This window comes from Nesoenas mayeri, assembly GCF_963082525.1.
Source record: "Nesoenas mayeri genome assembly, chromosome: 7".
Taxonomy (NCBI): domain Eukaryota; kingdom Metazoa; phylum Chordata; class Aves; order Columbiformes; family Columbidae; genus Nesoenas; species Nesoenas mayeri.
Window position 1 is genome coordinate 5640240 of NC_137551.1, and position 17248 is coordinate 5657487.

Genomic DNA, 17248 nt, shown 5'->3' on the forward strand with positions numbered 1-17248 from the left:
TCTCCTAATTTCATGTTTGTACACTCTCTTGAAAATAAAAAAATGTTTCTGTATTTCATAATTGTCATTTATATGCGACATAAAATCTTGGATGAAAAAGGGCAAGTCTAAAAACAATCACATATGCTATTAGCCTACGTACTGCAGCTGTAACAATATGGAACTCTACACAGCAAGAATAAAATGATTTCTTCTGTAGAGTATGCACAAACCTTCGACAATATGATCCTTATACTATACTATTTCAAGTTAATTTTAAAAATAGAAAGTGCTTTTAAAATATATATTTACAGCTTAAAAACAACTTCCAGCCATCATTACCAATAACTTCATTTCATACATAATGACAAATCTAGAGGAAAAAAAATTAATTGGTTTTCTAAAAGATTTATCTGCAATTTGGGCTTTATAGCAATGGTTGGAAGTTGTTAAAGCAATGGCACCATGAAGTAATAATTCAGCTTATTTATTTTTAACTGTTGGATGTGGTTAAGCACCAAGAGCTGTGTAGAGCTATTATTGTGTAACTTGATTTAACACCATAAAATGTGAACCTGTTAAAATTCCTATAAATGATTTTTGTAGTAAACAGACTTGATTTAAAGCACCAAAATATAAATTCCTAAAGGTAATAAACTGAATGATTCAATCAAGGTTAATAACCTAAACAAAATCTTTTTTTTAGAGTGTATTAAAACTATACAGCTTTTTTTTTTTTTTTTTTTTTTTTTGCTTAAAATGTGCTTGAGCACCACCAAATGTTAAAAGTCACAGTTTAAGAAGAAATCCCCCCCCCCTTTTTTTACCTCAGCCTCAAAATAGTTGAGATGAGCAAATAGTAAACGACAGGAGACTTGTTCTTTAACAGCACCTTAAAGAAACACTGTGTAACACTGCACCAAGAGGAGGCGGTTGGTACTCCAGCCTATGCCCAGTGGTTGTACGGCCCCGCGACGCGTGTAAGGGCATATGAAGACACCGTTATTACGTTATCCTTCGTTACTGTTAATGCTCTGCGTGATGGAATTTGGTTGAACTCATTGTCTGCATAAAAAATATCTCTGTTGTCACTTGTTTGCTTTGTTTTCCTGCTGCTGGAGTTTAGTTCAGTATTCTCCGTTCCTAATCTTTCTGCTTCTTTTTCCTTTTCTTTTGCCCTCTCAGCCATCTTCGCTTCCCACATGGCTAAACCATGTTTTGGCTCATTTAAATTTTTGTGTTGGTAGAAAACTAAAGAAATTCTTGTGGGATGATTGCGGTTGGGTTTTTTAATTGGTGTGGTAGCGTGGAGTTCACGTCTTGCACATTCAATTAATATAGAACCATGAGAAGGTGCGACAGCAACCCCGCCAATGTCATCATCCAAAAAATTGTGCTCGCTGTCTGACCACAGTTCCTCAGCTTTTTCTTCGGCGTCTGTCGGTTGTCCCAGTGCGCTGTTTTGCTTTTCGTCGCCACAGTCAAAATTGCATACCTGTTCTCGATGGGAGCCACTGCCCTTTTCCATTGGGCACCCCTGGGAACAGTCGGCCTTGCTTCCGACCGCATCCTTGGCCGGAGAGCTCAGTGGTCCCAACAGATCACCAGAGCTGATCATCTGTGAAGAAGGAGAGTTGTCCAACTGCAGCTGACAGTTCTGTTTCTCTGGCTGATGTTCAAGTATCGTGGGCAGGGGGTCTTTGTGGGCTGGGGGGCCTGGAGCAGTGACCTCGGGAAGAAGGTGGGGCGCACCATTCATCTTCTCGTCCAGCAAAATTCCAGTATAATCTTTGACCGACACATCAAAGTTCTTACAATTAACATAAGGTGTCACGTGAGGTTGCTTACTACTGCATTCAAAATACCCGTAGGGAACTGAAAAATCTTGTTGAATGTTAGTCACTGCTGTTATCCCAGGCTTATGTGCTAAAGATGAATAAGGATGTAAACTATCCACCTTAAAAGGGGAGGAAGCCGTGTACTGTTTTAACAAGGAGCAATTTTTAGTAGTGTTTGAAGTATGTTTCATGGCATAGAGGTGATCAGAAGTCTCCGTTTTTATTCCAGGTTTTAAAGCATCTGTTTTGTTCCCTAGGAAAAATATACACAAAGTGTAAGTACTTTTCATCAGTTAATAAAATATAACTTTTGTAATATTTTCACACTTGCTTTCTAATATGAAGATATACATGATGACTATAGGTTTAAAAAAAAAATCGCTGTTTTTATCTTTTTAGGAATATCTCTGTGACCATAAGTACATACATAATAACCCTGCTGAAGTAGCAACTTAACCTTTTCCAGTCTGACTGCTGCTACATAAAATAGAAAGGTATTTCACAGAGCGATGAATAAAATAAACAACTACAATGAAATAACCCCTCAGTCCAAATTGCCCCAGCCCAGCTGTCCCCAAGCGCTCCCCAGCAGCTGCGTGCTGCCGCAGCACTGCCCAGCCTGGCAGGGAGCACTGCCTACAGGTTTTGACAGAAATGATGGAATTTAGTCTGTCTGAAATTAAGCCTGTGAAACAATAAAAATTCTTGGCTGCCTTAATCACACATGATGACTGAAGCAAAAAGTGCATTTTTAGATCTTGTCCAGTAATGAAGTTACTGAATTACAGTGATTTGTGTATTAGCAAGTAACCACTCAGAAATTTTCTTTAAAAATAGTATCTAGTATCTGGCAACACACACCCCTGGCAAATCCAATCTTACACAAAGCTGCATCATGCAATCTGGCCATTTTCCATCTCATTGCCACACTTTAATTATTTCAGATCTTTGTGGAGCCAGGGTTGTTTGGTTTCTGTCAGCTCCCTCCTCAGTTCCTAGTCCTGGCACCCTGCTGCCATCTTGTTTGTGGAACAGTCTCCTCAAATGACTTGTTCTCCTCATGGACAAGTTCAATCCAGAGTCCACTGGAGTAATTGGAAAGAATTCCAGCAACTTTGAGGGTTTGCGTCACGTCCTGAACTTGCTTTACTTTACATGTGCTTTGCTGGCAACCGGCACTCCACAGAGAGGCCCTTGCATGGTGTCATAAAAGACCATCTCTGTCAGTGTTTCTTCATTTCATAAACACACAGAATGCTTAATTGCTTTACCAAATATAGAACTATTCTTTATTCTGTCTTAAACAGAGATGGATTAAAAACCATTCTTTCAATAGGAATGCAAAAAGGCAAAGAGGGGTAAATTATGGACACAGCTGTTAGTTGTGGAGGGACATAAGGAAACAACATCAACTCCTTAAAAACCTTTTCTATGAAATCAAACTCAAAAGCCTTTCAGCCAATAAAAACACCTTCCTCCAAAGGCTCTGAGACATGCTGCGCTTCCAGCGTCTCTGAACAGAGTCCCATATGCTCTGCAGATCGGCAGCTGCAGCAGGAGCTGCTAGCTGATGGACGGCTTCGCTGCGGCCAGCGCACAACTGTCTATGTTGGTGGTTCATCTCCTGGTCTATCCAATACAGGTCAAGAATAGTTGCCAGTATTTATGGAGAGAAAAATAACCTCTCTGTCTGTAAAGTTTATTTGTCCAGAATAATGTGGTTAAATGACAGGACTATACAAGGAAGAGTGTGAAGCCTCTACTTTTAATACATATTTAACAATAATTGATGATTTTGAAGGCTCTCAATATTAGCACAAATGTAAAAAATATCAGTTGCGCTGCTTCGTGTTGGCAAAGAGGTGTGTGACATGTGCACCCTATTTAATACACCGCATTTCTGCAAGGGACTTGGCACAGATGAGATTCAAACCAAGTATTTGCATCTCCACGCTCTACTAAGCCAAAATCTGTGCCATGATCTATGACCTGTCTGTTTTCAGCACTCGGAAAATCCCACTCACTGCCAGCTCTACTGCCAGGTAAAGACAGTTTCCTGTCATCCCTTCTTCATTTCCAGGACTCCATGCAGTGGAAGATGCGCAGGTTACGGGAGTTTCAAGCTTTCCAGCTGGGGGATCGTGCAATGGCTCTAAAGTGCGGGTCAGGTCTCTTTCAGAACATACGACATCTACATAATGGACAATATGGCACAGCGGTCTCGTGACTCCTTCCTCATCCTCTCAGGCTGCTCTGAGGAGCCACAGCCTCACACGGCCAAAAACATGACTGGTGGTACATACCAGTTGTCTCACTGCACATTCTCCATACTCTTTTTAATATTTAAAAAGCAAAAACAATATTCTAAACTCTTGTCTTCATCAGTAAATAGAATGCTATACATTACATACACGATGGATCAATAGCTTTTCCTTTACAGTTGAAATACAGCTAGCTATTATTTTGTTCTTCCGTTAGGAGAAAATGTAATAGCAGTATCTGACTTGCTTAACATACCATTAGCAGGACTTTATTCACTGCTTACCTAAAACTGTAGTCAGGTTTTTTTTTTCTTCCCCTAGTAAGTTTTTCTATCTTTTTTAAATCTATTTTTCAAACCTTGTGGTTTGGTTTATGTTCAAATGGTGTCATCACAATTGAATGCCACTATTAACCATGGAGGGATCCTGATTTAAATTAAATAATAATTTTTTTCCTCCAGTTCACCATCAGGAGCGACTACTGGATAGTCTAGTTTCAACTCCTCTGTGTCACAAGCCTTTTGATTTTGTTTGCATATGGAACTTAAGAATCTCAGCTAGTCTAAAATTTTCCATTCCTCAGGACTAAAATGACACCCGCCACTGACTCAGAAATGCTTTGAGTTGTTTCTCTCCCATGCAGCACAACACCTTGACCTTCACAAACCTGAACATTCTTGGCCACTGCTGCCCGGTGGGTGAAGCCTCTTCCACATTGTTCCCGTGGCCAAGCACAGTGATCTGTGCCACCAGCACATGTGGGGATTAGTAGTGACATCTATTCTGGGGGATTCTACTGGCAAAACTCTAATGACAAAAACTGCACTTTTATGAGAGAAACTAAATATTTCTATTGACATTCTTACTTTTCCATCTGTGAACAACTTCCTCACTCATAAAAGTATTTCTTCCTCACTCTGGGACTTATTTTTATCAGCAGACCTTTTAAATTACTTTACCAAAATGCTTCGAATGACATAAGTTGGCTTGTTTACACAGTTATTTTATTATTTTTGTATGTTTAAGAAGTAACCTTCTGTGTTCCAAAGCACATGGCCCAATTCTTGTTAAAGGCCTGGTTTTCAGATACCGAAGCCATGCCTGTTTATAACTCCAATGTCACACACAGGTAGGCAGTTTGTAACTCTATTTCAGTATTCCAGAACAACTTCCCAGTTCTTCTAAATACACTTAACTACTATTCCTCCACTCAAATCTACTACATGTATCTGGAATGTGGCTCATTAAATAAATACAAAATTATAACATTCATGTCTGTTATTTAGATAAACATTCCTACAACAGTATTTCAAGATGATCCTACTGGCACAATTTATTAGAATAAAGAAACTTGGAAATATTCCACTGGTGCTAACACATCACCGCAAACTTATTTTTGGGTGATCACCTGTTTTTTTTTCCTGTGCCAAGAGAGAATATTGACTACAATAACTTGCTCATTAGGCCCTAAAATGCAGAATATACAACCATGTTATAAAATTGAGCAGTAAGGAGCTTTTCCTTCCGCTTCAAGGGGTAAGAGGCAGCACAGTATCAGAGGAGACGGGCAGAATTTAATAAGCACCACTCACCTAAACAATGCAAAGTGTTGCTGAGATTTTCTGGGGCTTCAGTTTTCAGCTTTACTGGCGTTGGGTATTTTTTATCTGTCAATGGCTGCTTTTCAGTTGGGGTCCTCCTCGTGTCTGGTTTCTTTTTCTTTGTAGCTCTGAGAGGCTCTGCTAACATTCGCACTTCTCTGGGAAAAGCTGTGAGCACCTGTATGGCTCCGGCTTTTATCTTGGCTTCCAGTCCCTCTTCTGTGCCAAATTCATCTGTTTGTGAAATTTTGTACAGAGGTAACACATGGAGCTGTTCATCACTTGGGATCACGCCCACTCTCCGGTTGTCTTCCTTCGTCAGTGTACAGACCTGGCAAGGACACAAACATTTACAAATACAACCACAAAGAGAAAATGCAAATATTATTTAAATATTTAAGCAGTAATCCCAGACTTCATTGCTTTCTCATATTTGATGGCCACAATACTAGGGGTCTTTCATGTGGAAATATCAGAGAAATGTTTAGGTTGATTTATGATGATGCAGAAAAATCATTGGTACTTGAAGACCAAGGTGCATGTCCTGGCCAGGAAAACGAACTTTGGCTCAACTCACGCTATGCACAAATGTCTGCCAACCTTGGTAAATAATCTGAGCTGTAAACATACTGTAGCTTCCTAAGCATTCAGAAGGGGAGGTCTTATATATTTGATGTTCAAATTAATTCTTAAGGACTAAAAAAATATGAAAAATGAGAATTTTTATTGAACAAGAAGTTTCTATGACATGGAACTGGTTTCCTTTTTTGTTTTGTCTGGCAAATGAAAAAAAAGCGAAACGGTTACTCATTCTGCTCTGTATTTTCAGCAAATCCCAGCTCTAGCTCCCTCCCTCTCTCTTGATACCCACTTGCTGAAACTGTCACCCCTGCCAGCTCTGAGTGCCCACTGCAATGAAGCCAGGAGACCCAGCACATGTTTGGTTTATCTCAGGCCACTGACCTCCTTTCTCTTAACTGAATTGTGTTGTGAGGTAGAGGAGCAAAGAGGAGAACGCTGGTTAGATCCAGTTTGAAAATGGCACATCAGAAACGTGGATAAATATCCCAACTTATTGCAACAGTTTTATTAATATAATTTTTCTGAATCACTGCTGAACCTCTGCAGGACTACTAATTATTACTAATTAATGTTAGCCCTTCGCTTTACAAGAAGCGCCAAAGCCAGCAGTGTGCTTGCTGTTTTCAGTTGGTGCTTTCCAAGGGATGGTGACAGTTTTACATGTATGAGCAAGTGCACAGTCACACCATTTATAGCTTTATTGAGTATAGCTTCCTAAGAGACTACTGCTTTCCACAACAACACACATGTGCCATCATGGCTTAAGCTGCTGTTCCACATGGAGCTACTAACTACACACATACAGGGATTTGAGTGCCATCCAAGGATGAGATGATACTCCCTAAATGGACACATTATCATTCCATCATTGTGTAGGCTGATATGATGCCTGTCACAAACAACGAATCCAATTTCCCAAAATTTTGTCACCACGCCTAACATGCCAGGGGAGAAGAATATTATAATTTAGGGGGGAAAAAATCAACCAAATTTTTTTTTTTTTTTTTTTTAAATAGCACAGCTTTCACATAAAGGCATCACACAGTTATTTCCAGAATAATAAAATTACAGAATCACAAACTAAAAATCCTAAATCAATAAGGTGGTGGTTAGGGCTGTATAAATAGCTATATGCAAAGCTTGAGAGTTGCAGAGCAGCAAGAGGAAGAAATTTGAGGGGCACAGACAAAGGAGAAGAGCTTTTCAGGTGGCGCTTTGAAAGGATCGAGAGAACAGCTCTGAAGAAGGCAAAGTGAAGTGGCCATTAGAAGCTGATGAGTAGCGTTTACTGCTGTGCTTGCTCCATGCGGACTTACCTCCACGGGGCAGCCTTTGGACTATGAGGAAGATTTAGAAAAAACAACAAGTTGTTCCATGAGCAGCAAATGATGCCTGGTTCCCTCCTACAGACTCCTCCGTCCCCATGCTCCCGCACCCAACCCCAGCACTCTTGTCCTCGGTCCCTTCCATGCTACCAGACCCTACCACCTCCTCCACGGAGCAGCCAACCTGGACCTTTCTCCCCTGCTCAGCAGTGAAATGTGACCATTTGGAACAAGAGGTTAAAATCTCCAAAGACAATTCAGTTTCTGCAAAGTTCAGTGAAATCTGGTTGAAACTTGCCAGCAGATTCACAGCTGTTCAGGAAGGTGAAAGAGGGGGGAAAAAGAACACAATTCCATATGACTCACTTTCTTAGAAAGCCCAACACATTCTCCCCTTCTCAATAAGCATGGAGGGGCCTTGCTCCCACTTGTTCTCATCTGAAACTCTGTGATTCTCACTTGTCCCACTTGTCTGTGTCTGGACCCATGCACTAGTCTGAAAACTCTCCAAATCTTGAAGATTCAATCCACGTTCTAGACCCCCATCTGATTTTCAGTTCTAAAGTTTCATGCATTTCACCAGAAACTTTCACAGAAAACTGATCCTGTGCATTTATTCTTTTCCATAAAGGTGTTTACTCTTAAAAATGTATTAGTCATCTTTTGTTTGACTTACAATTAGGCAAAGGTAGACATTTCACAATGCTTAGCCCAGGGAGAGCATACAAGCAGACAAAAATCAAAGCTCATCCTGGCTGAAAGAAAACTTTTTAAAGCAAAAATGAGTATTTGTCACTCTCACAAAGCCAACACCCTCTTTACAACATAAAAGTCGAAGAACAGTCTTGAAGAACTAAAGAAGATGAGGGCTGCAGTACACTGGCAGAACTATGTTGATAGTATAGTCAAATCCAACACATACAATATATTAGATACTGACTTAAAATACATAAAAATTAAAAATTCATGTATATTAAAAATTATGTTAAAAGCCTCAAAACCTATAGCCTAAATACCATGACAACAAACTGACTGTATGTAAAATTTCAAGGTTGGTCTCCCCCATAACATATTTTAATGTAAAAGGAAGGACACAATTGCAAGTGGATAACTGAGAAGTTAATGTTACGGGGAAACCAGCTACCAGTTAAGGCCCTAGAGATGAACCAGTAATTTACAGCTGAATCTTCCAAAGGAAAAGCATTTGTTTCAAAAGCCACTCTAATATTCAAACCTGTGCAAAATATTCCATTAAGAAACGTAAAGAGAAGCTATCCCTGAGACCTTAAAGGCAACGTTTTCCTCTGGTACTGATACTGTGCTGCAAACTGACCAAAATTAAACCTCAACAGGAGAAAATCATGGACTCTGCTAAATCCCATTTACACCATGAAGCTGCACTACAGACTTTTTCTAGAGAGTGCAGCTAAATCATCCAGGATGCTCAAAAGGCAAAGAAAATGTTGTCCAAGTGGTTTGTTTAGGTTTCCAGTGTGCCTGGTGATCAAAGCCATTACCTATTCTGGGTTTAGTGATGTCATGGTAAATCTTGCATATTTGTAAAGCTTTTGTTTCCCCCAACTTAAAATGCACCAATGAACTCAATGCAATTCCCTCCATCTGCAGCCATGCAGTTCCCAGCGCATCACTGCTGGACTCTTTGTCCTTTTGAACTTCACACGTAGAAATGATGGAGCTTTTTCCAGTGTGTCCTAAGAGCAGATGTTTTAAATCGCGGTTGCAGCGCAGCAGCCGTCAACCAGCCTTTGTAAATGTGAAAGATGGAATCACATTTCCTGCACTTCGCCTTGCAGAAAGAAAGCAGCAGGTGCCAGCAGGGACCCCGAGGTGCTGCTGCACCCCTGCTCACCCACACAAACCACCTTGCTTCTCCCTTACCCCTGAGACAAAGCATGTTGTTTTATGGGCCTGTTACAGCCTGAATCAGTGTGCTTAAGCCTGTGAGTGAGAGCAGGGAACCCCAAAGGTATTTCCCACATGTGGCAGTGTCAGCGGCAGTGTCTCTGTGCCGCTTGCTCTAACGTGGCCATGGTGCACACACTGCGGGCTAGGAGCTCGCACGTTACTGCAGCCAACTTCTGATGCTTCTCCATTTTCACAATATAATGAACAGTGAGAAAAATCCTTCATTTACAGCCCTGTGGGGTTTGTCTTTTCTCCTATAACCAGAACCAGCAATTTAAGCATGCAGTAGTTCTGTGGCTCCCAGAGCAAGCTGCAGGCACAGGCCAGAACTTGGTCTGACCTTTCAGAGACATTCTGTCATTTATTGCAAAGACTGGACATACACATAATGACTTGATGAGCTACAACTACAGAAATACATTAAGTTATTTAAAAAGCAGAGGACTACATTTTTTTAAATAAATCAGAAACAGTTTGCTGATGGATTGCTGATTGACACTACTTAGTCCTGCTGCCAATAATAAATTTTATATTGTAGCTGCCCTTGAAGCACAGATTTATCTTTCTCCCCTTCTTCCACAGTGCCTGCTACAGACTCTGTGGCACCAGTGATTACACATAATTGCAGCCACTCTCTCTCCTACCTCAACCCCAGCAAAAAGGGCAACATCCCCCCAGGATGAAACACCCACATACACACAGCAGAACTAACAAAGTCTTAATGAACCATTTTGCTCCAGTCACTGTAAAACTCCACATACATGTCAGTGATTTAAACAGATTCACACAGGTAAGAAGAATGTGATTGTTTGCAGCTAATGCAATAAACAAAAATACTTACATGTCACATGCTCCATTAATAACTACAAAGCTTTTATCTGTGCATTGCTCATTTAGGGTCTAGCTTCGTGTCCAAAAGGAACACGGCACCCTAACTCCACAGCTGGAACATGCACAATGGCCCTTTGGAGAATGTTGAAAGATGACAATAGACTGTGAGTAAAAATGGATGGTATATCTACTGACTTAAAGGTTCTTAAAGTCTCAATTTGTGAGTAGAATTTACTTCTGCTCCTTTCAGGTAAACACATTAGTTTACACCTCTGTAGAACTGCCCGGTATTTTCATTCTACTGCAGAGCAAACATGGAATATTCATTTTTATTTTTACCTTTTCTACCAAAAACCAGCTCTGCTAATTCAGGGCATGATTCTGCGAGCCAGGAAAGATGTTCAGCAAATCAAATCTCCCATGGCAATCCTCCATTTGTGTAAATTCAGGTGTACTATTCTATCCTGTACCTACTAAAGACATTTTCAAAACTTCTTCCCCCCACTGCTAACAAAAATAACAGCCTCATTTATTTTCAGAGGCATGTACAAATAATGCAGCTGATTCTCATAACATGTATACCCAGAAACAAACAAGAATGCTCTTCAGAAATTCTGGCAGAGACAGAGCAAGGAAATTGTTATTGGCAGCTCATTAGATAGACCATCTTAGAAAGTATTTATTTTTACATTTTTAGTCTAGAGGAACTTCAAATTTTATACATTTCATGTCAGAATAAGGGGGAAGGGAAGAAATCTTACTAACACTAATGAGGTACAAGATGACAAGTACACTGTATACAGTCTGTAAGGCCTGACTACCATTAAAAAAACAAAACAAAACAAAACAAAACAAAATACAACAGAAAAATAGTAAAAAAGTTATGGCAGTTTGAGGTTTGTAAGGCAGTGCAAATCATTCTTTTCTGTTTATTGCCACATTTTCAGAAAACAATCATCTGTCACCTCAGTTAGATGTATTACTTGCATATAGTACATTTTACAGGCAAAATATGTCATAATTATGTAAATTACTCCTCTGCTGTTAATACCTGTGATCATCATGTATTTTAAACTAAGCAGGTAGCCAAAGCAGCTTCTGGAACTAGATGAGAAGGCAGGAGGTGACCAGACAGATGCCAGAATCACACATAGTAATTTATTTTGTGTTCTTACCACCAGTTTTCTTACGTTATTACCAGATTCGGTTATAAACCAAAATTAACAGCCCTAATTTTGATCAAACTGACTGAGACTGAAGAAAGCCCAGAATGTTCTATCACCTGTTTGCAAAACAGCATTTTTTGCTTTAGGCTTCCAATGAGTACCACTGTAACTCTCTCTCTAGACAGATTAACAAGTATTATATATTAAAATAATGAGATACCAAATCTAAACACAGAGAATATCAGGTATTCAATAGTTATCAGTATGAGTGTGCTATCTGATGAAGGTCAGATTCCAAACCATAGTTTTCAGCAGTTAGAATGATTTGATAATGTTCTGCAAGACTTGGGAAATTGGGCAGAACTTGATAGAGAGACAAGGATAAGTTCAGACCTATGCACAGACCTATGCACAGGACACAGTTTCCCATGCTACTTGGATTTGGAATTCCTTGCAAACACACCATATACAATTCACAAAAATAAAGAATCAACACCAGCAAGATAATCACCTGATGTAACTGCAGCTTCAGATTACAGATAAATACATTCGTAGAACTGTTTCTCAACAAGAGGTCTAGTTGTCTCTCCAGCCGTAACATACGACTTTTCTGGGATCAATATGGCAGAATGAGTAGCAGGCTCAGTTTCCATTTTGTCTTTAAGTTAAAAGGCATTGTAGCACTTAACAAAATGTTAGTATTTTCAAAACACCTAAATTAAATTTCATTTAAAAGTATACCATGTGGTTTGTCATAATGCTAGCCAAACATATCCATCCATTCGGGAGTGGCATTCCTGGTGAACTCCCAGACCTGCTTCCATACTTTAAACTAGCAGACATTTGCCCAACACAAAAGCACAGAACTAAGATTATAAACAATTGTTCCGGTAATTTCATTGATGTCACATATAAATGTTAAGTGTATGTGCAAATGCAACATTTTATTGAATCACAGCAACATAATTCAATTTTCATTTCCATTTTTTTTTAAAAGACAGTTTCTAGAGTGTGCAGATATTTTAAGTTTTTCTTCCCCAGATATGTATCCTTTGATAATTATTGTACATAACCTCCACTGAGGTACAAGAAGTCATCCTCCCTATTCAGAGCACTGTTGTGCTCTAAATACTAAAAAACCAGATTGTCAGTTTTATTTTATCTTTTCTCATTTGAGATTGTCTGTCTTCAAGACTATGGTGCCAATTTCTAAAAGATCACTTAACTAACTCCCAAATGATGTTCCCACCAGCAATCCAGCAAGATTTTTGGTACAACCACCACACACAACCCCCCACATCTGTGGGTTTTCTTTTCATACGGAGATATACAAATAATAGTCACCTGACTGCACCATGATATCATACTCTCTGACTAGTAACTATATTAACATGAAGCCTGGTTAAGTGCACAGAGCAAGAGAAAGTGAATTTGATGAGAACGGAGCCTGGGGGACATAAATTAATAATGAATCCATTTGGTTTAGCTCTTCCTCTACAGAAGTGTCTACAGCTCCTTGGGTAGATAATTATTTGGCTCTGAACATCAAACCTCTACTGTGAACAGCTTATCTGTCCTATGGCCAGTCCTTTCCAAAGGGCTGGGATGCCTCAAAGGAAGAAAGCAATTTTGTAGAAAGACCACTCCAGACCTTTTCTTGATCTGTTCTGTAATGTGATGAACTTACATCCTCTCTAGACCAGCCATAAAAATATGCAAATAATGTGGGAATTTATAAAGGGCAACACGTGGTTAATTTCATAATACCTTAAAAAACCTCATACAAATGTACCCACTAAATTGAGGAGCATTTTAAAACACACAGCACAACAACAAACAGTGTAAATGGGAAAATTCTGTGTACATACCACCGTGCTGCCATTGTGCATGTTGTGCGTGTCCTTATGGGCGTGGGCACAGAAGTCGATGCAAGCGGTCACCCCGGAGAAGGGCCGGCCGTCCTTGCAGCCCAGCCGGCAGTCTGGGCCCATGTGCTCGTTCTCTACCTAAAAGTAAAATAAACTACAGGTACTTGGGACTGAAAGCGAGCAACTGGGAACCCCGTGGGCTACCACTGCGCTTGTGATGGAATAAACGCAGCCAGTAAGAATGACTGGAAAGCACGTATTTGCTCTACGAAACATGCAACACTCACGACTGGATGTCAGCTAGATAATCAGCTCAGCCAGAGGCCAAATGTCTGTAAATAATAAAGCCATTTTGTTTAGAGTATTAGCTCTAAGCCTTTAACACATGAGCAGCCCAGGGCACAACTTAAGCATCGGCTGAAATACAAAAGGCGCAATACTTTAAAACCAGCCAGTAACTGCTCTAAGTAAGCAAGGGGATTCACCACACCATGGGCAGAAGCTGCAGACCTGCAGAACACACTTTGGGGTTTTATCTTGTGTTCAAATCGCTGCCTGTTGGGAACAACAGCTACACCCATGGAATGCCACAGACCTACCTGGTTCTGGAAGGCTTCAGGAGCAAGCTTCTTATAAACTGGAGCCACATCAGTAGCTAAAGTTTGCAAATTGTTTTCAAGAAGTTCCTCCTGCAGAGAAAGACAACCAACATTCAGAGTACTGTAGTTCGCTTTAGAAGCAGCTAATCCAGCTTAGAGATGCCCAACATGTCAGCGAAGCTAAGAAAGTCCACCTCTATATTTTATAGTGGTGACATATTCCCTACTTTGTTTTCCTCCAAGGGCAAGGCTTTGAGAGACAACTGCAGCTTCAGATTTGCATGCAGTGTAGTAGCAACAAATAACAGCTTATTTTGTTTAAAAAACACCCCCAACACTTATCACCATATATTGTAAACACTAATGTATATGAACATATAAGAATATGTTCACATTTTTCAATGTGGTGTTACATTACAAAAAGGTACTGTTATTTTTAATTCATACTACAGCCAGTTTATTAACTGCCAATAACTACCACAATTTTTTCTGAACTGCACTGAAGATAACACATCCTTAATCATCTATCCTACGTACTATTCTTACCCAGGGATATTACACCCTTAACTCATCTTACTCCATCCTGTGCCTCAAATGATCCAAATCTTTCTAGACTTCCAACTATCATCTTAATTTGCTCTACCTCCTAGCTTTATGTCATCTGCAAAATCATCAATATCGAATATTTAGCTAAAAGAAGGATCTGCTAGAAAAATAAATGACAAAACCAAAGAGAAAAATTATTTACCAGTAATTTCAGTTCTTTGAGACACCCTGACAACCTGCCTGTCACCTGGAGTCTGAGGTTTTTGCACAGCAGTATCCTGAGGGTGCTGGTGCTTCCCCCGCAGGCACAGCCAGTTATGGAGCACCCACCTGCTCCAACCCTCAGCCTCTCTCAGCTGCTGAACCCAAAGAGCTTTTAAAATAACTGACCACATTCTGATCAAAACCAGATCTATCTGAGCTGTCTTGCAAGAGCTCTGGCACAGCCTGATATTTCATTAGACAGTACGCAGGAAAAGTGTCACCTTTGTTGGTTCCTGAGCCAATGCTATTAAAAACATTAGAAACCTACAGAGAAAACATGTACAGAATGCTCTGTGTACAGCATTACGCACAGGGAGAACATAAAAACACAGGATCATGGAGAATGGAAAAGGACAAAGGAGAAGAGGATTCCTAAAATGAAGGAATGCCCAATAAATACATTTTATATAAACTGAAAATTTATTAACCAAATTCCTTCTTGAGACATTTGAGGCAAGCAGAGCTGTTTTCAGCTGTTCTGCCGTAGCTGTACACTCAGCGAGACGGGCTGTGTGCCCCGCTCTGCTGAGGCAGCAGTCCCCACTTCAAGCCCTAACGAAGTTTATGAACATACACAATGTGAGGACATCAAGGGGTTTGCATTCATGCATATAAGCATAAAAGATGCTTCATCAACTATTTCAGGAAAAAAATTGGGACTTGGGAGGAATATTTAGCTCCAGTGAATCAAGTGACACATCCCTCTTCCAAGAAACAAGTGTTTCTCATAGGCACTTTTGAGTTACCCTGAGGATTATATGTTCATCAGGCAGCAGTTACCAGTTTACAACACCTTCATTCCTTCTTCATGAAAACATTTCCAGCATTAAAAAAAAATTGGGTTTTGTGTGTTTTGTTTTTAGAGGTTTATTACTTCACATAATCCATTCACTGTATTTCCTGTGCTATCTCAGCTTCACATCACCACTAACACTCTACAAGCAGCAATTACAGTATCGTTTCACTGCATCCAATTTTAATGTACTAATTCCTTCAAGCACTCTCAATGGCAAAACCGTGTTGATTGTAGCGCTTCCTATTTTGGTTAATAAAGTTGTGTTTGAGTTATAATGATTTAAAATTCACAGTCCAAAACTGCAATTACTTTTGCAACAACCTAATACAGAATTCCTATGACAAGGCAAAAGGACTGAATCTCTGAGGTACACGCTTGGTGCTTAGAAAAACCTTTAGCTGTATTTTACATAATTACAAAAAATCAGCATTTCACACAGAGTTACACAGTGAAGCTAAATATGCATACAGAAAAGCATTTAAGGATAATTTTAGGGTATGTAAATACATGGTAAACAACACTGAGTTTTCATACAGTGGAAAAATTGTAACCACTACACTTACAAAACATTTAGTTGGGTGCCTGTGTGATAAGCGATGCATACAATGATGAGAGAGAAGAGGTGAATATCCATAGATTCCATTTCTAGTTCTGAAAAAATCATCGGAAAAAGAATTTAGAGGAAAAAAAATATCTTACTTGCTTAGGGTCATCCGTGAGAAGCCTAAATTTCCTGGGGTTTTTGCTTCTGGCAAATTTACAGCCATTGAAATACATACTCCACGAACAGCCAAATGAGAATGATGCTCCACAAGTTTCTGGATCAAGTCCTTGACATGCACAGGTACGACTATGAACGGAAATAAAGACACGTCAAGCCAGCCAACAATGCAGCTTTTTTTTTTTTTTTTTTTTTTTAGGTCAATGCTATTTGCTATTTCTTTTATAATACATAGCATAACAGAGGAATTTATAAAATATACAGTTTGACCATATTCATGTGTAGAGGATTTTTTTCCCTCATAAAGGCAGTCTGAACTCTCCAAAGTCCCACCTCTGGGAAATACATGATTCTCAGAGCTACATAAATATACCTCGGCAACTTTGCTTCTGACTTGGATAAAATTTCTGTTCAAGAAAATACCACTGCTATTGACGGTTATCCCTAAATCTAATAATTATTTTGTTACATGCGGCAGTACCATTAGCTGCAAATTGATCTGACTTTCCAAGTGGAACAACTTACTCAGTAAAGAGCACAAGCAATAGATTCAGGTCACTGTACAGCAATTGTGGCCTGTTAAATGTGGGCTATGCAAAAATCAGCACAAAGGCAGCACTGCTGCAGAGCCTCAGTTGCAATCTATCATCTAGCTGATCCAATTCCTCTCAGAGGCATAGAGAGGATGATCCTAATTTTGAGCATGCAATCTCTCATTCATTTAGAAAAGTCACATTATCATCTCCCCAGAAGCAATTCTGCACAGCCACATGTGCAAAGGGCACACTGACTGTCTTTGAGGAGTGTGCGCAAAGCCAGGAGAGAAGTTAATTGCTACCACAGCACTGCTCTCTAGGAAGAGCCAGGAGCTACATTTTATACTGAAATGACACCTAGTGGTTTGTAGTTTTAAATGAGCTTTCTTCCATTTACTATGTTATCCAA

General features: G+C 39.7%; 1 protein-coding gene across 1 annotated transcript in view; it reads right to left on the reverse strand.

Annotated features, from left to right (window-relative positions):
* Positions 1–852: 852 nt before the first annotated feature.
* TET1 (tet methylcytosine dioxygenase 1) overlaps positions 853–17248 on the reverse strand; it is a gene marked incomplete at its 5' end in the record, with an annotated part of 53410 nt that continues 37014 nt past the window's right edge. The window contains 6 exons of the mRNA XM_080347798.1: positions 853–2070; positions 5671–6010; positions 7578–7598; positions 13378–13515; positions 13977–14066; positions 16282–16432. Coding sequence (XP_080203924.1) covers positions 926–2070; positions 5671–6010; positions 7578–7598; positions 13378–13515; positions 13977–14066; positions 16282–16432 — 1885 coding nt within the window. The 3' untranslated portion in view covers positions 853–925. The remainder of the gene's footprint in view (positions 2071–5670; positions 6011–7577; positions 7599–13377; positions 13516–13976; positions 14067–16281; positions 16433–17248) is intronic.